Genomic DNA, 24,212 nt, shown 5'->3' with positions numbered 1-24,212 from the left:
TGATGCATTTCAAAGTCATATGTATATTTCAAAACTGTGTAAGACTTAAGAATGCACGCATTTTAAAAATGTACACAAGCAAGTTTTCAGTAAGTGAGAAAAGTGTGTAAATGTGTATGAATCTGCATAAAAATTATTTAAAAATGCACAACCTACTACAGAACTGAATGGAATGCTAATGATGGTGGAATATGGAGAGATGCAGTGGCAATGAGACCGGTCAATTTTTATATCCCTAATAATGAAGCACAAAAATTGCACAATGATGGCTATGGATATGATGTGGTGTCTGAATGGTATAACAAGATATTTTGGCACCACTTCAGCCAATAAAATATTATAGGACAAGTTTAGAAATAACCTGAGGCATTTAGTGTGAAAAATATTGGGTTACTCTCTCCTGTAGCAGATCAGTCTTTATGAAATCCTTGAGCTAAATCCCTGCCTTCAAACAATATTACTCTCTTGGATTAGGAAAGGGTTCCAGTTTCAGTCACTTTGTCGTGAAGGTACTGAGTCCACAGGTTCAGCTAGGTCCTTACTGTTCTTAGAGTAAGAACACAATGTGCCTCCTTTAGAGTTGGACCCCAGAAGATTGGTTAAAGTCTGTATATATGTAGGGAGAAATCAATCAATTAATATAGAGAAAGACTCAAAATATAGGGGTAAAACAAACTGCCCCAAAATGGCAGACTGGAGGGACGCTGCAGCAGCCAAACTGCGTGGTGTCCCTCCAGAATAAAAAGAACCTGCGAAAAGCAGGTTCTTTTTATGGTGCCTGGCTGACATTTTTATGGTGCCTGGCTGATGTAAGCAATGCACAGTGATGTCTGTACACTGCATCCCTTATGTTATCATGGCGACACCTGACTGGACAGGATACCACCATGATGCCACCGCCCCATACAGACTAGGGTTCCAGAGTATGTGGTTGTTGCTTGCTTTGGAACCCTAGTATCAGTGGTAGCATGCCACTTCGGGCCCATCTGTCCCAAGCCATAGAGACAAAGAAAAGAGAAATGTTATATTAGGCTAAAATAGGAAGCCACTGGAAGGTTACCAGCAGCTAGGATGCTATTTCTTTTTGGTCAAAAGATTTTTTTTTCTGGTACAAGTAATCTGCATGGTGTTGCTGTTTTCTTTAATGGGAAACCTTTAGTAGTCCATTGAATTACTAGAATGGAGGGTGTAGACCATGAGAACCCAGTGAGTGATCTTGGGCAAGTCAGACTCGCTTATCTTTTGTTCTCTAAACAATCTTGCCAAGATTTGCCAATGATAGGTCCACCTCAGGGTTGCCATAATCAAAAATGATTTGAAGGCACAGAATAACACCACCACCAGCAGCAATACAATATTTAATAGAAACAAGGTTGTTCTTTAGTTTCTTGAGACCATACTTGTTACTATATTATATACATGAAAATTTGTGGCTCTTTTAATTTATCACACTTTAAGAATAAGTGATTTTGGCAAGTGGTATATTTCAATCCTGGACAGATCTAATCAGCTGTGGCTTAAACAGTATTCTGCTTAGTGTTTTTGTGATTAGAAATGTGAGTTTAGTTTATTTCTGAATTTGAATTTCAAATATGATTGACAGTTAACATGCTGTAAAGGTACTCAAATTACCAATGCAGTAATTCTCACTACAATTTCTAGAAATAAAGAATACATTTTTGCAACAGCTCTGTCTTACTGACAGAGAGACAGATTCTGTGTGTGTGTGTGTGTGTGTGTGTGTGTGTGTGTGTGTAAACCCTGTCTCCCAAAACACCCTTATTTCCTAGGCATTGATTTTTCAAAATGGCTCATTGTGTGCCACATTATCTACAGCTGTTCCATCTTGTAGGGCTGCAGTCTATGATTAATCTCTCCAGAAATGTAAACCTCTTGCTGTGCTTTCTGTGAGGCAATGCTCCACAAACGGTGACTCTCCCTTTGTCTCTTGTTGTTTTAATTAGTATTGGTTCACCAGCTGTAGCAAATGTTAGCACCTGGCTTTTAATTCATTACTATTTTTAAGGGCCTAAACTGCTTTCCAGACAGTATGTACAAAGTCTAGAAATTGGGAGTGGAAATCACCTGGCCCTCCAGATGTTGTTAGATTGCAATTCTTATCAGCCCTTGCCAGCATACTCAGTAGTGAGAGATGATGGAAACTGCAACCCACTTTCACCTAGAGAGTGCACCCTCCCTATCTTTGCACTAAGTGATAATTTCTGCATCTGTTAAAAGTTTAGTAGTACTATTATTTCATACCTGCTCATTTGGCTAGACCTTGTGCCATACTGTCCACATCCCTTCCCCAGTACTTTCATAATACTTTAATCAAGAGTGCATCAACAGAACATTGCACAAATATTTTCTTCAGTTCAAATGGATTTAACCCAATATATAATGCATCTACATTAATTATTATTTCATCACTGTGGGCTGTATACATTTTAGTGTGAGCAGCACAAAGAATACCCCCTATCTTCTTTCCTACCACAGTACATGGCTCCCTCAAAGTATCTTCTGAGGTTGAGGAACTGTTAGGAAAAAGCCTGAAGATGTGCACCAAAGGTCTTCAGAGGGAGCAGGGAAATGTGGACCTTTGCATAAGTATCCTTCCATTTGGGCTGCAGGGGATACAGCCTTCTGTAATTTAGAACTCAATTGGACAGAAAAGTTGAGAGATGTGCTCATTGGATCTCTTACATATTAAAAAAAGATAGTAGAAATGACATTCAAGCAAAAGCTAAAGGCTTAACCCTTCTCACTCCCACACTGTTTTCCTTATCTTGATAACCAATTAATCAACTAATTGAAACAGACGAGTTTATTTTTGTATTTAAAATATGCAGTGCACTGCAAAAGCCAGCAACCTAGAGATGATAGATGGTGGGGGGGAAAGTGAAAGAGAAATTCATCGGATTATACCATAGTAAAGAAGTTAAATATGAAGATGGGGGGAGATGAGAATTCAGGACCAAAATTAGTAAAAAATAAAATAAAATAAAAAAGTACTAAAACAGTCTCATAGTATTAATAAATAACATATATATAGGTGAAATATTCTTATGATTAGAGAAAATACTAATACATTCAAAATAATGTGCTGCCTGCATTAATGTCCCTCCAACAACACCTGAACTGAGAACAGCAACATCTTTATAAAATGCAGGCTTGTGACTAACATTGTCATGATTTTTATTATTATTATTATTATTATTTCACTAGTATAATAAATCTTTGTCTGATGAAGAAGCCAGTGGAGCTTCGAAAGCTTACATGTATGTTGTGCATTTTGGTTGGTCAACAAAGGTATCACTGTTTTGTAGATTTTGGATGTTATGGTACATTTAAACTAAATACTTGTATGTCTGGAGAACAAGGGTTCTTCCTAAGAACTTCCCTCTAGAATTTGAGGATTCATAGATCTAACTTTACTGCTTGCATGTTACTTCCTCGGGGAAAGATTTTTCTCCTCAAATTTGAGGCAGTAGAAAATATTAATATATAATTGCCTATAGAAAATGGAGAGTCCATAGAAAACTTATTCTATTATAAAGGATGGTAATTTTGTCAGGAAATGTTTTATAATATTGCTATGTTTTGCAGTTAGCTGTAAAAGGATCTTGATATTTGCACGTTTCTTTTATTGGCAACCAGCAAAAGTTCCTGCTTTTGAACAGGTTAGAATAGCTCTTGTAAAGTGATATGCAAAGACCTTTGAGAAACATTATAGAGCTCAGATGTATTGTCACTGTTCAGCGTGAGTGAAGCCATGGACAATGGGAGCTGCAGGCTTGCCTCCTGCTTTCTTTAGGGGTATTCCTTCTTCTAGCAGGTGCACCTATTGTTTTTGAGGGAGCTGAACCTTGTCACTATGACAACATAGTTCTGAAGATTATTCTTTCCATTTGATAGTGTGTGTGTGGCAGTGAAGGCAAGAAATGAACACTGAGCCAACTGCACATAATGGATCAGAACCATAATTCAAGGAGTGAAGCAAACCAGTGGTTTGGAGCGGACTCTGGAGGACCCTGGTAGTACCTGGTAGTCTCCCATACACTTACTAATCTGGCTGCATCCACAGTGCAGAAATAATCCAGTTTGATACCACTTTTACTGCTATGCCTCAATGCTATGGAAATCTGTGAACTGTAGTTTTGTGAGACATTTAGCCTTCTCTGTCAGAGAGCACTTGTGCCACAACAAGCGATAGTTCCTGGAATTCCATAGCATTGAGCCATGGCAGTTAAAGTGGTGTCAGACTGCACTATTTCTGCAGTGCAGATGCAGCCTAGGACCAACTCTACATGTGCTTAGGATCGACCCAAGCATAACTTTTTCCAGAACAGGATGAGATTGAATGTGAGGTATGGAGGATGTCGATACATTATTGTCTTCCAGTCATTAAGGTGTTGTTTACTAGAACCAAGCATATTATATTTGCAGAAATGTTCTAGTTAGGCACCATTGTGGAATATAATCAAAAGAGGCTGTATTTGATGAGAAAATAGTAAAGTTGAGAATAAAACCCTGGGGAATCTATTAGGCTTTGTGGTAAACTTTGTACTCAAAGTGTCAAGTTCTCCCATGCATAATATAACTATGAAACACAATGAAAGGATGTTTTGAGGCTTGTTATACTGTGTGCAATGAATGGGACTTTCTCTTTTTGTTTTTGCTATGTTTGTGGTTCTAATTAGATGGAAGATTGAAGGATTTTTTTAAGGTGTTGGAATAACTTTTAAAAGTATGAGATGCTGATTTTAATATTCTTAAACATAGGAAGGCTATGCCAAGACGTGTGTGTGTGTGTGTGTGTGTGTGTGTGTGTGTGTGTGTGTTATTATTCATTAATTTAAGTATCCAGCAGAGTTGGCTTGTAAGTGAAAGTATCTAACTGTGTAAATGGATTTCCACATGACTACATGTTGCTCTGCTTGGTTAAATAAGCTTTCTAGGCAGTGTGCTTCACTAGCCATTTCCCCTATATCTGCCCAGCTAATGATGCATTATTAAGAAAGGGCATCACTTAAAGGACATGCAAATAAGGCATTTATTTATTTATTTATTTTCATATGTTAAATTCTAATTAATTAGACTTTCCCAGCCATTTTTTTCACTTGTGAATGCATTTTACCAAACTGTTTGTGTTGTTGAGGAAACTTCAGTTATTCATTTCCCCCACTCAACCACCATGTTTTGTTAGATTATAAAAGTCCTTGCTTGATACATTTAATAGATTGTTTTCCCTTTTATTACTTTTTAGTATTGGATTTGGCAGTAAGCTGAACTCTCTCCCAATTTCACAAAAGCAATGAAGAAGTTTATCGCACAGGCCCTGAAACGAGCCCATTGCATTCCAAAACGAAGGCACGTACGGAACAGAATGGGGCTAGGAACGCATTTTACTGCACAAAGCAATGCCGTTGCTGCCGCTGGCCATTCCAATCACATCCTACATCTGTTCCAGAGGGTACGATTTCTGAGAACTGTTCCAAAGTGTTCTCAGAAATCGCTCCCTCTGGAATGGATGTAGGACGCGATTGGAATGCCCGGCCGCAGCAGCGGCGTTCCCTTGTGCAGTAAGATGCGTTCCTAGCCCCAACCCATTCCGTGTGTGCCTGTGCATGCCCCTGTTTTGGAATGCAAAGGGCCCGTTTGAGGGCCCATTCAATAAACTTCAAAGTCTCTTGGGAGACTCGGAGAAGCAATCATGACCCTTGGCTTCCATATCAGTGGTTTGGTTGACCTTGTCTGGGTTTTCATGTAAACTGTGAACTTTAAAGCAGCTATCCAGGGTGTCTGAATGTGACCGTCAGAATAGATTCCCCTGAGGATAGCTTTGTTAAAATTCAGGCTAAAAATCGCAACATCTTTACCATCCAGTGAGCAAGGTCTTCCCTTCTGTAAAGTGGCCATAACAATCATCTACAGCTGTAGGCTATGAAAATAAATATGATAAATACGCTGTAGAAGTTATGAATGTCAGTAGCACTCTTCATCATTAAATCTTCTCTGCTCATCCAGGTATCATACCTTTGTGTTTTCACTGAGTAGGGCATCTTGTATTTGTATGATGTTCTGTTGATAGTTGAACAGAAGCATGAATAATATGGAAGGTTTGAAAGCTTGTAAACTGGTGGCATCTTCTCATTCTCTTTTACTGAGAAGATGAAAAAGAAACACTTTAGACACTATCAGTTTCTCTGGTTTATATGACTGTGAATTGTGCATCCTCCTGGATGGTCCAAACCAAGTCTTGCAATCCCCGCTCTCTACCATCAGGAGATAAAGACAAGACCCCAAAATTGGAATTTCAGATATCATGGGAAATTGGATTTTAAAAGGGCAACATGTAAAACTGTGAAATTAGCCAAGTTCCAGCAGTATGGGCTCAAAGCAGTGGCATCATTAAGGGTGTGTGTGTGTGCGTGTGTGCAGGAGGTGCACCAACCCTAGTGATGGCACTGGCTCCAGTGCCATCCTCTAAGGGAAATATAAGATGGAATTGAGGTGATGGTCCACTGTGTCATGTGTAAACTAGATTCCCAAATTGAGAACATGGGGGAACATGGGGGACATTCTGGATGGTGAGCTGGTTAACCATAATCATCAGAAATTTTTTTTAAAAATAGTTTCCCCTGAATCACTCAGATAATGTTAGAACATGCAACCTTCACTGTTCCAGGAAGATCAAACATCTAGCTTGAGAAGAGAGGCTAGAGAAGTGCAACTCAAACTATAAGAAATTACAAGGATCATTTACCAGCAAGAACTGACCTCTAAAGTTAAGTCGAGTTAAAAACAAACCAAGTAGCAAAAGTCTGACTTCTGTCTTTGCTACAGAAAGATGCCCTGGAAAGGATAAACATGTTCAATAGTCTGTTGGTTGGCTAGCCTCTAACAAGGGAGGGTTAGCAAAAGAGCGACCTTGTCCATTTAGATGGGAAGGAGCTACAATCCCATACTGTGTGTTGGAGGAATGGAAAGACTATAATACTTTTTTAAAGGTTGAAGGTATACGTTTCTTGAATGTTGGGAAACCATGACAAGAAGAATCCTGGACTGAGAATTTGTACAATTTGTACAGGATTTGCATGTGAATGTTTTGTGCACCAAATAGCAATTTGTAAACTGGAAAAAGCATTTTCCATGAAATTGTTATATTTCACATATGAATTTCCCACAGAATAAGGCCCCAGCGATAGCATTTTCTACACAGAAAATAATATTGCTTTGGGAGGGGGGGGACTGAAAATTTTGGGTAGAATTAGTCTAAACTGCAAATAGTCTTCAAAAATGCAGTATCAACAGAATAAGGCCCCATTGATAGCATTTTCTGCACAGAAAATAATATTTCTTTGGGGGAGAATTGAAAATTTTGAGCAGAATTAGTCTAAACTGCAAATAGTCTTCAAAAATGCAGACTTTTTTGCAGCATGGAGAAAATTGCTAAAATTACTTGTTTCTTTTGAGAATATATATCAAGTTTAGAATAGTGGTGCATTCTACATACACACACATACACACACACGTACACAAACACACACACACATACACACACACACACATATATATACATGCCAGGTACAAGAAATTTTCTAATCTTATAAAAATGCTTTTAGCATCCATCAAAATTCCTCTGCGTTTTTTTCAAAGCAGGAGGCATTAAATGCGTTTTGAATTTTGCTTTGGATGACATTCAGTAGCAAATTTAATCACTGAAACAGTTGTGAGTAGCATTTAACTGCATTTACTAGCCATTCAGTTACAAGCTGATTATGGTTAAGTCACACACTGTAGAAATCTTCATGTATGTACCTTATTTTAGATTTAGGAACTTCAGTATTAAAGAGGAGATAGTATGGTGGGTTGCTTCCTCTATACAAAATGAATTGTCAAAAAGCAGCAAACTGGAGGGCAAGATGCAACCTTCAATCAAAAGAGATGTCTTTTTAAAAAAAAATCTGGAAAGTAAAGGTAATAAAATTTTCGACAGAGGAGCAGAAAATGAGTCTGGAAAGCATAAGAGGTTACTTTTTCTTCTTTCTGTCACATTATCACGGTAAGATGTTTCACTTCTAGAAAGTTCAGTTAAAGAATATAGGTGCCTGCATTTCTCGGCCCTAGATTTCTCATCTCACGCAGCAATGCGCCTAGGCATGCTGCTCATGCGTAACATCATTTGCATGCATGGTTTCTCTTTCTCTGTTCTTTTGCGGGGGAAATATTAGCTTCTCCAGTCCACCAAAGGTGCTGGATGAAAGTAGTAGCCCACAGTTTTCTTATTAGTCTGAGATGGGAACATCATTTTCCTCTTGCTCATCTGCTATGATATAGAGGGACCACAGCACCCATCCCTTCTGACTATGATCTATAATTCTGCACAAGAGAAGAACAAACTCATATGCACCTCCTTTCACTCTTCCTTGCACTCTTTACTTTACATGTTTTTTTAGAGAATTATCAGAATTTGGTATGTAAAGTAGTGTTGTGCCCATGAGACTTAAATTCTTGTATATTTGCACAGAATAATGCAAAGATGTCACAAGGAGGCCTCCAAGTTCTTCTCAAAATATTAACACTCACATAGGTATAGTAAAAATTGCACCAAGTCTGATAACAGGTAAGACATATGATATAGGTATAGGAAATGGAGGCAAGAAGTCACAATATGCAAGCACACAATGCGACCAATGGATTTCCAGTAGGAATATTTGAAAATGGATGGAAAACATCGGGGGTTTTTGGTGTTGAGAAACCCTGATGAAAAGAATCCTGGAATGACGAGACTTTTCACAGTTCAGGACTTCTCTGTGGTAAACAATATTTCGATACAGAAATATTAATTCCTGCACAGAAAATACTATAATTGGGGATTTATTCTACTTAAAATTTTTCACAAGATAGAATTACATAGAAAACAGCATTTTCTACACAGGAAAAAACACACACATTTTCTGTGCAGGAATTAGTATTTTTGTGCTGAAATATTATTTTCCATTGAGAAAACACTATTCCATGTGGAGAAAGTGTTATTTCCTGTGCGTAACCACAATGTGTTAATTTTGCCCAGAAGGCATGAATTGCAAATAGCCTTCGCAAACTGTATGGTTTTTGAAGATTTTCTCGCAGAAGGAAGAAAATTGCTAAAATTACTCATTACTACCTTCAAGAAGAAACCTAGTGAAGAATTACATCCCTAGTTTCCATCATTATATTGAAGAAGTATAGTTTCATTCCATCTCTCAGTTATCTCTATAGGTTAAACCCAAGCTTTCCAAAGCCATGGTATATGTTGGTCTTTACTTTCCTGGCCACAGTATTCTATTATTTCATCTGATGTTTATTTACTTATTGGACTGTTTTCAGGGGGGAAATCCAAACTGAAAAAGAAAAAGGATTATCATAATGCTTTATTATGGTAAATAACAATTCTTCCACAAGAAGTGGCTAAGAAGATTTATGGAAACAGCTTTATTTTCTTTATTTCCTCTTTTTTAATATAAAACAAGTTTTACCGCAGCTAGAGCTCTCAGCTAATAATTTATCATCCATACCAGTTTCCCATATGCTTAAATTTGCATTTTATAGTATTGTTGTGCTGTGTTTCTTTATACTAGTGTGAACTTTCAAAAGATTTTACAAAAAGGATTCAGCCAACTGTTACGAATGATAGGTTCATAAAAACATGAAGTAAATGCAATATGTCTTTAGAAAAGCATGTAGTTTATCTACTGAATACAGTTTCTCCAGGGTTTGGGTTTATTTTTAAATAGCTCTAGTTTCCTTTGTAAAGATAGCTACAAGTTGGGTAATAAAGAAGAAGCTGGCAAAAATTATGATAAGCAATGCTATAAATTCAGACATATCATTTACTTACGCCAGCATCCTGTTTCATAAGGTGTCTATGGCATGGAAAACATACTCTAAAACATCCAAAAATTAGATGATGTATCCCTGCAGGGAGGATTCTGAGCTTTGTGTATGACTGTATGTAAACAAGGGGCAGGATAAATAATACTAGTGAAGTGTTTGTGAAATGCCTTTTCCTCTTAAACAACAGGCCTTCTGTAGATCCCCATTCATCTGGATATTTTGAACTCCACTGAACCTTCCTTGGGTGTAGTGGGCACCTCTGCATCCATAGAACCCCCTCCTGAAGCTTTGCAACACCATGCGAACTAAGAAATATTGTTAGAAAATGAAAAATGTTGGCCAGCTGAAGACCAGCACTTCCATTTGAAGCCCTCCTGGCTTCATAATATCCATGTATGTTCCAGATTATTTCCCCATTTTGAAACATAACATTGCAATATAGGGCCCAAACAGACAGGCTAAAATAAAGCTGCTTCGGGTCACTTTGGAGGTATGCTGTTTAAATGACGCATGCGTCCTAAGAGGCCAGAAGCTGTGCCAAAGCTGTACTCTAGTCCTTAGGACTGAAACGTGGCTTTGGCGAGGCTTCCGGACTCTTTGGATGCATGCATCATTTAAACAGCATACCTCCAAAGTGATCCAAAGCAGCTTTATTTTAGCCTGTCTGTTCGGGCCCATAGTCACAATTCAGTAGTTTCTCTAGTAGTCTTCAAAAGAGTTTTTTTGAGATGTACCCTGATTTCTTAGCTGCCTATTTCTTCTTCTGTATCATTTTGTTATCTCTCTTTTCTATCTCTCTAAAGTTAAACCACTGTAAGGTGAAATGTTATATGCCTTTATCTAAGTGAAAATTCAATTAAATATATACATCTGTTTGTTTATTATCCCTAATCTGTACATGGTTGCTCAAAGTCCCACCCAATTTCAGTGTGGCTTAGCTTTAAGTAGGTGTGCATGGAGATGCATAGCCTTCAGATGGAAGATAAACAGATGAAACATTTTTTTAAAATTATGTAGCAAAAATGTAACAACGCAAAAGGTTTATGAAAATTTATTGGGATTTCTGTCTAATCTTTTAGCTAATCGTTAGCATCATTTATTTTATTTCTGTCTTTTCTTTCTGCCCCATGGCAACTTATCCTCACCATCAGCATAATAATATTATTATGTTCTGCAAAATTAGACAGTATGAAAAGCTTTAAAAATGTGTCCTGCTTGTGTGGACTTACATGACAAAACTGAAGAAAAATCAGAATTAATGCAAAGCTGTGCCTTGCCTACAGCCTGGGATTTTGTTGTGGATGCCAAAATATTTTGAAAAATCCCAACATCTCATGTATTTATATCTACTATCACTTTGGATAAGGAAGGTGTTCTATCATCTCAGGCAGCCTTAGTAAAAGGAAGGATGTTTCCTGTAAAGTTGTTCTGTAATTTTCCATTATCAAGTACCTTGCATTTTTTATTCTCTGAAGGGGTACATGGTATAGTGTTTTCTTAGTGGGTGCCAGATGAATCCCATGGACTAGTATTTCATGTGCAAAGTGAGTTTATATTACATAATAGGGAAAGTACTTAAGGCTGACAATATAGAAGTTAACATGCTTTGAAAACAGTTTCCTAAATTACTTTTTGTGTGTGCAGGATTTCACAGTGAATGACTCAGTGTTTCAACCTGGCAGTCACATCTGATTTACATCTCCCCTACAGAAATGGGACATTGTGTGGCAATATTGACTTGTTCTCAGAAGTTAGCTAGAAAGAGCTTCTGGTCAAATGAATGTGGACTTGTAAAACACAAGCAAAGTTTGATTTGTCAGCAATAACTTCTCTGTCCTCTTAGCACTGAATTGGATCACTGAATTTTTTTGTTTGTTAAAAAAGATGGCATTGCTTTCATTTCTGTGCTGAGGGCAGTAAGTGAAAAGTGGTGCAATCTCACTGTTTTAATAAGGGTAGTTTACTGACTTGTGCAAAGTATGTTTCCACAGAGCATGCTATTTGTGTGTCCTTACTTCCATTTTCCACTGTCTTAGTTAAGGGTAGCTGGAGTATCTCTGAAATAGTTTCCCCACCTTATCAAAACTTATATTGTCCTCCAAAATGCCTCATTAATTTTTCTTGTTGAAGAACTAACCAGTTGCTGTTACCACATGCCATATTTACTGATACAGCTCAGTTCTGTTTTTCAGTGTTATAAAAATGATTTTAATAGGCTGCACTACTTTCGTCCTCAACAGGGATGGGCAACTGCAGTAGAGGCAGGGAGTATGTTTTTCCTTATATTTTTAGGGCAGGATGCATAGGTGCATCCAGTGTGACCAGACATTACATCACTTCTGGTTCCATTTTCAGCCAATTTGACTGATTTCTTTTTTTGGGGGGGGGGGGGGGGGGGTGGGATAACATTTTTAAGGTCTCCAGTAGGTGTGGGGAAATTATGGGGAGCAAAACTGCTGCATTTTGTAGCCGCTTCAAGCCACTGTTGAGAGAATGAGGGTGTCTGGGCCCTTCAGGGCCCTCCACGATCTGCAAATTTGGAGTGGGTGGGCTGCATGTATCCAAGAGGGTACATTTTCCCCACATGTGGTGCTGGTTGTTCTGAAGGCATTCTAGCTTGATAATAACTTACTTATATATTACCAGGCAGCTGTTTGGGAACTGATGTGATACATGCATACACTTTCAGATATCAATCCTGAGCTGCTTCTGCCAATGGCCTAAGCATTGATTTCTTCCCCTACAGTACATGTGAATCATAAAAGTATTGCCATTGTTCTGTAAGATGCTATAGTTTTTATCCTGCCAAAGTTACCCAAGCATTTATACCGAAACTACCTTTCAACTATGTAGTCTATACCCTCTCAGCCCATGTCACAAGAAGGACTTGGCCAGAGCATGGAAACAGATGAGTCTTATAAGGCAGCCAGACCTTGGGGCTTTGCTGAACTCTCAGTGTCCCTTGTTTCAGCCTTAAGACAGCAATGTTCAGCTTTTAATAAAACAGAAGCAGAAAAATAAAACTGAGTGAGAGCTTTTTAATCCAAACATAAGAAGAAGCCTTCTTGGTTGCAATGAATAGTATCAGTTGCTGGAGGATACAGAAGGGGGGAGGGGGGCTTGCAAACCTAGTTTAATTAAGAGTATGTGCATATTTTGTTCCTAGGTTTGAATACCAAATATCCCATTGCTTTTTTCCTTGCTTTTGTGTCTTCCCAGTCCTTGATTTCCTAGAGCTTATAGCTTCCCTCCTCGCTTGGCCAGATTCTTGAGATTGTCTCTGCTGCACTATGAAACTGAGGATGCTGGAATGGCCTTTCATCCTCCCACATATCTTAGCTGTCCTCACCCTCTCCTTTCTATTTGAATAGCCGCTGCTGTAGTTTGGAGGCAAAGGGCAGGTGGTGTATGACATATATTCACCTTTTGCAGCTCTCTTATTCAGACTCCAAGTACTAGATGTATATTGCAGTGTAGCACGTATTGCACTCACACACAGGAGATGTAACCTTGTGAATTTTACTGCAAACATAGCTATACTTTCATGAAAGCTCTGGATGCTTTGTCTACTCTTTGACCTTTGTCTTTTTAGTAAGGAGATCTACTCTTTATTCCTGAGCAACATAGCAGAGTGAATTGCCAGCTTTTAGTTTTTAATCCCCCTCCATTCCTTCATCTTCCAGACCAGCAGATGTAGTACCTTAGTTCGAGCAGCCTGTCTATAGGATTCTCATCTTGTTATGTATACCTTCCAACATTTCACAGATGAAAATTGGAATACGTGTGGCCAAACAACATCAGGCTGTAGTCAAGATGGCAAAAATTATTAATGCGGGAGAGCACACAAGCTATGAAAGGCTGTAGCAAGATCCCAACCCCTCCTTTCTTCTTCCCACTACTGCTGAATTCAGACTACTTTTTTACTTCAAACTCAGTTTGCAGCTACTGAAGTAAGCAGAAGACAGATGGGGAAAGTGTGTGAAGGACAGGGAAACTGGGACATTTTGAAAATAGCTTTAAAAAGCAGGATTTCAGAGATTAATTGGCAATACCCCTGACAAATCAGATCAGTTTACTTTGCTCCTCAAGCTATTTGAACTTCAGTTCCCTGAAGCCCCAACCAGCTTGACCAATATTCAGGAAGCCAAACTCCAATAGTCAGGGAGCTAAAGTTCTGGAAGCTAAGGTCCAAAACATCTGAAGGACCAAAGTTTGGGAAACTGATCCAGTTTTGCAAGGATAGTTCCAATTAATCTCTGTCATCCTTCTTTTTAAGGCGACTTTCAAAATCTCCTGTTTCTTTGTTCTTCCAGATGTTTGGGACTTTAGCTCCTAGAATTCCTGACTATTGGCCAAGCTGACTGAGACTTCTGGGAGCTAATATCCAAAACACCTGGAGGAGCAAAGTTTGGGAATCACTGAGTTAGAGGTTATGGTTACATTGAATATTGCCCCATATGAGCTTTGGAGACTTTTGATCTTTAGTTCCAAAATCTATAATATCCAAACACTGACTAACTTAACATATTGTTTATAGTATCTAAAACTAATGTTGTTCTTGAGAGTGGGGTGCATGTGTGGAGCGAATGTTATGAAACATCTTCTCTGTGTAAGAGTTATTGTAGCAAATCAGAAGAAATGTTGAACAGATCTGTACATATTCTAAGAGAGAATCCACAATACTTCAACGGGATTTTCTAAAAGCTTGTCAAGATGATTTTTCTATCATCTGTGAATCCTTGATGTTATGTAACCAGCCTTTCATCTCATACATTTACTTCAAAGTTGTATCCAATCCTATTGACCAAAATGCACACTTTAAACAAGATGTAGTGTGGTAAACCAGATTTTCTTTAGGGAGGGCAATTTCTGTAGCATCACTTTCTTATTTATGGAATTTGCTGTCATGCATATATATTATATGCTGTTAAAACTGACAATCCTTCTCTGGCATAAAATAAAACGTTAAGAGACATACCATCATTTTATTTTATGCCAGAGAACAACTGATAACTAAACATGCTTCTGTAATGTTTTGATTACTTTTAAAAATATTTTTGGTATCATTCTATGAAATTAACCCTGCTGTTAAGGACTAGAATTTCATTGGTCTATTTTAGTCAAAGGATATATAAAAACATTTTCTTAATTGATAAACGTGTTCTTTTAAAGAGCTTTTAGAAATAAAATAGACATGGGAATCCTGTTTTCTTTCAACCCCCACATTGGTAAAGAGCATGAAAACTCATTTGTCTAAAGAAGGAGTTTAGATTCTCTGGAACTGAAGAACATTCAGGGATGTCATATTGGCAAGGTGAACCAGGGAACCATTGAAGGGGTGAGGATGATTACTCTGTTGGGTTTTGAGAAAAGTTGTTAAAGTAGAAAATGGTAGCAAAATAATGGCAAAATAGCAGAATTTGGAGGGTTGAATCAACTAAAAGTCTAGAAGTACTGGGATTTTTTATAAAAGTATTCACCTGGGACCTATAGGGTTACAAGATGGGGATCTAGCAAGACTCACTAAAAAGAGAATTGCAAAGGTAAGACCAAGATTAAGAAAGCTCTCTCACAAGTTGTGCCTTAGACAAAAGTCCATTTGTTATAACTTTGTCTGCAATTGTTGTCAGTTCTTCCTCTCTTGTGCATAGCTGTTATTATTTATGGCTCCTTTGCTGCCACTAAATCAGAAATGCACCTTCCTCACACCCTACACCTTCAAATGAAGGCTGAACTGAGGTTGTACACATTTCAGTAGCAACTGATAAATATCCATAGCTAGAAGAGGGATGTCAATCTTTAACTATTTCATCCTTGCATGTCAGTACAAACAGTTTCTGCAGTTCTCTCACCACTCTGCGAGAAAAAGCATATACTGTATTTGCACAGTTTCTACCCAGTATTTGCGTATCCCTAAGAGGTTTAGGAAGTTATTCTTTAAGGAAATAAATGCTGGACATTTTATGTGTGAGAAAATCATTGTGGTTTGTATGAAAATCATGCTTTTTGTGCAAAACTCAATTTTTTCCTGCAACCTTACAACTTTTATTGTGCAAAAGGAACAGTTTTCACACAAAATCCACAATTTTCACCATCAACATCCATTGTGAGAAATATATTTTGGTGCACAATTGGTGATTTTGCTCAAACTTTGAAATTTTGCACACCACATCCTAATAGTAACACAAATGGGTATCACAGCTTAGCTGTAGTAGAGTCTACAAAGATTCTCTGCTGCAAAATTTAACCCATTGTAAAAACAACCCTTACTCAAAATCAGGACAAGAAGGTAAATGAAGGCTCCAGAAAAAATAATATATGGCTAAAGTAATTTTAAACTAAGAGGAGAGCAGAACAAATCATGGCGCCTTTAACACACACCAAAAGTACATGTTAGGGTTAGGAAGGGGCGTATTAGGGTTAGAAAGGAACATCTATTCTAGACGCCCCTCAACCCTAGTACGGACTGAGTCCGTACAAAATGGCGGTGCCCTTCCACATCCGGACATCGTGCAGCAGAAGTGACACCACAAGTGTGTGACTAGTGCCTCGCGGCGCCACTTCCGGGGTGCAGAAAGAAGCGCCATTTTTGAGCTTTTTTGATGCATCCGGGGAACCGCACGGTTTGGCCACTGCGGTTCCTGGACACAGCAACCGGCGGTGCCGGCAGACCGCCGCTTTCAGGCGGTCTGTAACATGTCCATGAGATATTTTTGGGTACAGCTGTGTTTTGATCCACTGGCTGCCTCAAATTTTCTTATCTCCTGATTGATCACTTTTTCTTCATTGCTGAAATATAATTTTGTATTTTACTGATTGATTCATTGACTGATTGATTGATATCTCCCAATATAAGACTCAAGGTGGCTCACAGCATAGATAAAAAGAAATTAACGTAAACATATGCAGCTAAAAAACATTAAATAAGGTACCCTACTTTGAACAGAACTAAATTAAAACAATCTCAAAGGTCTGTATTTGTAGCTGGCAAGTTAGGAAAAAGAAATGCACTGTACTATTTCTCACTGCTCCGGAAAAGCATCATTTCGTCTTGGGGCAAATATCAAGATTGTCAAAACTTATCAGGATGTGTGTGTTGAATCATTGTAGTATGCAAAGTGTTCAACTTCCTACTTTTTCCGTACTATTACATTGACATGTAAGACTTGTCACCACATCAGATATTTAGTTTTCTTTTCATTCATTCCAGACTCCAGAAAGGCCCAGGATGAGAAATCTCTCATCTTTACCAACAGGACACAGTCAATTGTACTTCATATTAGCCTTTGTTCAAGTTGAGTATCATATTCCCACTGGATTCAACCTAGGCCAAGTAGCAGTGCTGTGGCAGTTTTGCTACAGATATTTTTCTCTGTCTCTCTGATGAAGAGACAACTGGGAGAAGGGGAGAGCAACAGCAGCTACAATTCAGATGTGTTCTATCTTTCAGTAAATGTGTTTCTAAGGCTGCCGCCACAGGCCTGAATGTATCTCACAGAGCTACAATTCCCAGAATTCTGCAGCACTGAGCCATGGCATTTAAAGTGGCGTCAAACTGCATTGTAGATGCAGCCTAAGTCTGATATAAACTTACATATATTTGCAATTGATATTACATTTGTTTTAAAGTATAGCTACTCAAATATAATCACATCTGCCACATTGTTTTATTTATTTAAAATATTTTTTTAGTGGTGAACTATAGCTAGAAGGAAAATGTTGACATTATAACAGTCTGCCTCGCTGGAGTAGAGCTATATTGAAGTTAGTGTGAGTTATTATTAAAATACCTTTAGCCTTATAGCAGTAAGTTGATTTGAGAAGGCTACACAGATTTTTTTTTAGAAAAAAATGAATGACAATCCACCCTAGAATCTGAAATTGAATTAACCTTTTGCTTATGTTTTGCAAACAACTGGGATTGCTTTGCATTATGTATACTTTACAGTCTCTTCAGCATTCTTCAGCCTAGAATAAAAATGACAGACCCTTTAGACTTGCATGGGTAAGCGTCATTTTGTACTGCATATTCTAGTTTGGATCCTTTTCTTCATATGACATTATTTTCTCATTCCAGTTTGTTTTAGAAAATGTAAACACAGGTCAATTTACATTTATATTAAAATATTTTAAAATAATCTGATATTATTTTAATAGATCTTGGTTTAAAGATATTTAGATCTTTGATGACATTTTGAGCATCATTTTGCATGCTCCACAATGTCCGTGGACTACTTCATTTTTGCATGAAAGGTGTACGAATGTTGGCCAGAAAAAGTGGTGAAGAATAGAGATAATACCGCAAGAACTGCTCTTCCCAAAATTCACTACCTACTTATCCTATTCCACGACCTGTGTCAGGATGACTATTGAAGAAGCAGAGAAATGTCTTCCCTCCAAGAAATACTAGATAACTCCTGGGTAGTGGATGTGTCGGTGTATAGATCCTAACCCTTAGATAGCATTATATGTACTCTTTAGAGATTAAGAATTAATGAAGTGAGAAAAAGAAAAATCTGTCATTTTCTCAGAAAAATATATTCCAACAAAATTCTAGAATTGTTGTCCTTGACAAGGCCTAGAAACATATTATCATTAGATGTTGTTTTGCTTTTCTGCATAGTTCCCGTGTCCAAAGCTGTTAATTATGCACAGTCCATCACATATTGTTTTTAGGTTCATATATTTGCAACTGAAAGCACCAATTGCCTAAGTAGCAGGCATTAAGTGTGATTAATTGCAGGCCACTCCAATTCGTCTTTAATAAGTACTCCATAGACTGGTTACATAGCATAGACTTGCAGGAGAAAAGCAAAAGTCTTGTTCTGTACTGAAAGCACACCAAATTGAATTTATTGGCCCCTTTACTGTGGAAAACATGATAAACAAGTGTGAACCCAGGAGGTGCCATAGAGCAGTGACCCTCTGAGATGTCTTTTATGATTGGGAGAGGAAAGGATGTAATTATTTCAGAAGCCTTTTGCTGATCCAGGAGGTATGAGTGACTGCTTCTGACTTATCTCTTTTCTTCACCCCTACCCTTGGAGTGCTTTTCAGAGATATGTAGTATCTTGTCAGACCATTGATAAGTGCATAGAAATCTTTCTGTAGAATGTAAACTATACTTTCTGTCTAAACAGTTTCATTGTAACCACATATACGTATTGATTAGATAGGCAGTTTCATTCATATGTATATTCATGAACTGAAAAGAGTATGCCTGATTAAGGACAATCAGTTCTAAAGTACCTTTACCAAGTTTGGAATAATACTCCTATTCTTGTTTAAATAAAGACACCCCCCCCAATTTAAGAAAGATTAAATGTTCAAAGTGTCTGCCATCTGTGAAGTCGAAGGCTTTCATTGCCAGCATCCATAGTTTTTTGTGTGTTTTTCAGGCTACATGGCCATGTTCTATAAGAGTTTATTCCTGACATTTCACCAGCATCTGTGGCCAGGAACAAACTCTTATAACATGGCCACATAGCCCAAAAACCCCACAAAAAACTATGAATGCCATCTCTTGATTTGCAAAACTGTGTGAATGAATATTGTATTGTGCAATTGCAAACTTGTCTTTGGAAGTTCATGGGGGAAATGTCCTTGGGAAGGGGGGGGGGTAATGAGGAAACTGGGAGAAGTTTAAACACCCCCTGCTTCCTCTTCTCAGATCATCCCTCTCATAACTGATTTCGTACTAAAGCATCAGGTTTAGCCCTTTGCTGACTTGTAAACTAGAACATTTTCATCATCTTGAACTATTATTATTATTAGTGCTACTGTTATTGTTGTCATTTGATTATTAGAATTTGGGAACATCTTATGATTGATTTAGAGAACCAGAAAAACAGGCAGAAAGGATGTAATAGACAAGGAAAACTTCAGGAGCAACATTCTAAGTGACTACTTAATCTGGCCGCAGACGCATGACAGAACACTACCTGATTTCATTCTACATTCACTCTATCATCTTTCAGACTACATTGTGCATTTGCTGTGCAGCACCATACAAGTGGCCACACATTCATTCCAGATACTGAATATCCCATCTTGAAAAGACAAACAAGAATATAAATGTCTAATGCAGACAGCTTCCAAATTGCAAGCAAGCTTATTGAAATGTTCAGTCCTGTTTTTTATCTCTGCAAAAGTGTAATGCTGTCTTCTTGCCTCACCCCCAGTAACTAGTAAATTAGTCAGCTTTCTGATATTCATGCAAGGGGTGGGGGGATAGACATAAATAAGAAAAGGCACGTGAAGTCAAAGGCTTTCATGGCCAGCATCCATAGTTTTTGTGGGTTTTTTGGGCTATGTAGCCATGTTCTAGAAGAGTTTCTTCCTGACGTTTTGCCAGTATCTGTGGCTGGCATCTTCAGAGAATGCTGACAAATGCCGGTGAAATGTCAGGAATAAACTCTTCTAGAACGTGGCCACATAGCCTGAAAGAAACCACCAAAAACTAAGAAAAGGCACCTTCATGAATGGACAGCTCATGTCAGGAGAAAGGAAAAAACTTTATTTGATCATTTTTTCATATGTATTACTTATTAATCCATCTACATCCTTTCCCATTTTTGTTTCTCTAATAGTAATGACAGTGCTTCTTCTATTATTGTTGTTAACTGTTGATGAGTTGACTTCAACTTATGGCAACCCTATGAATAAAAGACCTCCAAGTCACCCTGTCATCAACAGCCCGCTCAGATCTTGCAAAGTTAGGGCTGTGGTTTCCTTGATAGAGTCTATCCACTTGTAATGTGTTATTTCCCAACTTCCTTCTACTTTGCCAAGCATTATTGTCTTTTCTGGTGAATCATGTGTTCTCATGAAGGTATGACAGTCTCGGCTTAGTCATTTTGGTTTCTAGGGAGTGTTCAGGTTTAATTTGATATAGAACCTGTTAGTCTTTTTGGCAACAAGCATCTGCCAAACTCTCCTCCAGCACATTTCAAATTATTTGATTCTCTCCCAGTCAATTTTTTTCACTGTCCAGCTTTCACAACCATACATAGAAATTAGAAATATAGCATGGACAATTTTTGTATTCAGTGATATATCTTTACACTTAAGGATCTTGTATAGCTCCTTCATAGCTCCCCTTTCAAATCCTTGTCTTCTTCTGATTTATTGACTGAATTCTTCATTCTGATTAATGACTGAATCAAGGTATGGGCAATCTTGAACTATTTCAGCGTCTTCAAAGTTCTGTAAACATGTAGGGAAAGATAGGAGGGAAAGATAGCAGAAAGGGTTGAAAGGTGGGAGGAAGCATAGATAACTTGATGGATTGAAGTAAGTCAATGAAAGGAAGAATAAGTGAAGGGGATAAGTGAAGAGGGTTAAGTGGAGGTGGATAACGGACAAAGGGATTGAAGGATGGAAGGGGAAGGAGAGTGAGAAGGATGTGGATAGAGAAAGTAAGAAGCAAGAGGAATGAAAGAAATGGAACTAGAAAGTAGAGAGAAAGGATAAGGAGGGAAAAGAAGGGAAGGGGAGAAGGGGGGAAAGGAGTGGAAGAAGTTGGATGGGAAGGTTTATATGTTGTTTGTAATATAACAATATGGATATAAAGTTTGATATGTATGATATGTTAAGGTTGAAGTTTTTTATTGTTGTTTGATTTTGGATATGTTTGATGTATGTTATGGTTTTATGTGTTTAATTAAATTTTCTTAATTTTTTTTTTTTTTGGATAATGAAATGTTATGACACACCCATTTGTATACATAGTTTTAATGATCTATACAATCAAAGCCTTTGCTATAATCTATAAAGTAGAGACTGATTTTCATCAGAAATTCTTTGGTGCATTTTATAATTCCTTTCTGTAGCCAGCTTGGATATTTGACATTCCTTACTATATAGATGGTAAAACTCTTTGTTGTAGAATTTTTGAGCATCACTTTCTTGCATGGGAAAGTAATGCAATAGTCAAGTGGTTATTGCAAATCCTGGTATCCCCTTTCTTTGATTTTTTTTTTTTTAGTTTCTATTATGCATTTCCAATTTGTAGGCCATTCTTTTGCTTTTATAAGTTTGTTGACAGATTTCAGTTAGAATTTGAGAGGATTCTGTCTCTATAGCTTGAAACAGCTCTATTGGTATGTCATCTGTTCCTGCTGATTTATTTCTCCTAAGTGCTTTGAGAGAAATCTCCACTTCACTCTCTAAAATTGTGCGTCCATCTTCAAATGGTTCTTCCTTGAATTAAAATGTCACCCTTTCATCTCTTTTCTATAGTTCTTCAGTGTATTGTTTCCATTATCTTTTTACTTCTTCTTGCTCATGCAATGCGTTCCCCTGATCATTGTGTAGCATGCCTACTTGGACATTTTTCTGGTGGCCATGTTTAAAATCACTCTCTATTTAAATTCTGACATCAGAGACAATATTTATTCCACCATTTCTAAAATATGTCTTTCACTAATGGAGACTGCACTTTGAATATTTATGATGCAAATTGTTTGCACACACTCAAGTGTAATAAATTGCCAGTGAGGGATGTCTCCATCCCTGTTCAGCATGGCGCATTTGATAATACAGTGGGGCCTCTCTTTATGTGAGGGATCCGTTCCGGATCCCCCGCGTAAGGGAAAATCCGCCTGTGCTCAAGCCCCATAGGAAATTGCCTCCCTCCCCAAGTGGTTTCTGCGTAAGCTGAAAGCCACGTAAAACACGTCCACAAAAGGCACAGGCACACTGTACAGTCGGCTCTTATACGTGGATTTTTTATACATGGATTCAAGCATCCACAGTTTGAAAATGTTCAAAAAAAGTATAATTTTCAAATATCAAACCTTGATTTTCCATTTTTTATAAGGGACACCATTTTGCTATGTCATTAAATTTAATGGGACATGAGCATCCACGGATTTTGTTATCCATGGGGGATTTTGGAACCAAACCCCAGCACATAACAAGGGTCCACTGTATTGGAAATCTTTGTTTGGAGAAGCTTCTGTGTAGCCGATGTTAATGAATCCTTGTGGTTCTTCAACCTTGTATTGGGGAACTTTGTAGTTTCTATGGCACACTTCACTACCAGAGAGATCCTCCAACCACTTCTGAGCTGGGGTGTTGATAGAAGCATTTCTGCCGTTATGAAATCCTTCCATATCTTTATATGTTTAAAGTTAAAAATAAATCCTGCAAAGATAGGAGCAAATTATGCTACTAATGGTCAGGTATCTTGGCCAGAGCCTCTTTACCATACGGTTTTCAAGGTAGAAGGCTTCAGGGGTGTTTTACCATTGCTGCATTCTACGTAATACTAATAATTGTTAGATATGGTTCCAACAATGTTCAATGGAAATAAATAAATAAACAACATTTACTAATTGAAATTTCTCACTTGTCTTTCCAGCTCTCGTAAATGTGAAACTTTGGGCTATTGATCGACAATGTTTTCAAACAATAATGATGAGGACTGGCCTCATCAAGCATACAGAGTATATGGAATTTTTAAAAAGGTAGGACTCTTTTTTTCCCTTGCTATTTTATTTCAGTTTTAAAGGAGTACTGCCTTTGTTGCAATAGCTGCAATAAATTCTTGGAGGTTTGCATAGGTTTTCTTGCTTCTTTTTTTGTTTTTGTTTTGGTGAATGCAAGGTAACGAGCACTTATTTCTACTCATCACTTTCAATTTTCTGTGTCACCTACACGTGTGCCATAAGAACCTGAATAAAGAAAACTAATAAGTGAAGATTTCAGCCTTAATACTTTTTAGTTTTTCTCATTGAAATTATTCATCTTCATGGTTGTTTGTTTGGAAGAGTACCACCATCAATAAACATGTAAGGAGCATTTTATATGAATCAAAGATCTCTCATTTTAAAAAAAAAGATGTATTGATGAAATAATAAGGTAAATAAATGAAATGCTATAGAGCCCAATTTGCAAGCTTAAAATACTTATTTGTGTAACATCCAGAGACAAATTATACATTTTAAATGGAAACAAAAGCTGTTTGCTTCAGGCATCTGTAAAATATGGGTCAGATGAGTGAGAGAAGAGAATTGTACTGATATGTCTTTTTATCCCTTAAACTTGAATTTAAATTCTTGAAATGCATTCCAGTATTTCTGTTCTGCTAAACATCACAAACCTGTCAAGATATGGAGACACTTAATTCCACAGTAATTTATTTGAGCAATATATTTAAATATTAATTATACTTAATTAAAAATAGCCAGAGATAAAAAATCCTTGGTTCAGAAGGAAGAAAAAAGAATACCACACAAGTCCACAGGGAACCTAAAAAGTAACTAACAAGTCCCCCATATTGCCTGGGAAGCAGCGGTCCCATTACCCTCCATTCTTGGCCTAACAAACAT

General features: G+C 37.6%; 1 protein-coding gene across 1 annotated transcript in view; it reads left to right on the top strand.

Moving 5' to 3' along the window:
* The window catches only part of PRKG1 (protein kinase cGMP-dependent 1), a 655,625-nt gene that overhangs the window by 394,571 nt on the left and 236,842 nt on the right, over positions 1-24,212 (top strand). Inside the window, exon 4 of the mRNA XM_042459015.1 lies at positions 23,243-23,348. Within this exon, the coding sequence (XP_042314949.1) occupies positions 23,243-23,348 (106 nt within the window). The remainder of the gene's footprint in view (positions 1-23,242; positions 23,349-24,212) is intronic.

The sequence above is a fragment of the Sceloporus undulatus genome, chromosome 3, assembly GCF_019175285.1.
Source record: "Sceloporus undulatus isolate JIND9_A2432 ecotype Alabama chromosome 3, SceUnd_v1.1, whole genome shotgun sequence".
Classification (NCBI taxonomy): Eukaryota; Metazoa; Chordata; class Lepidosauria; order Squamata; family Phrynosomatidae; genus Sceloporus; species Sceloporus undulatus.
The sequence above is the reverse complement of the archived record's forward strand: the minus strand, read 5'-3'. Positions and strand labels throughout refer to the sequence as shown.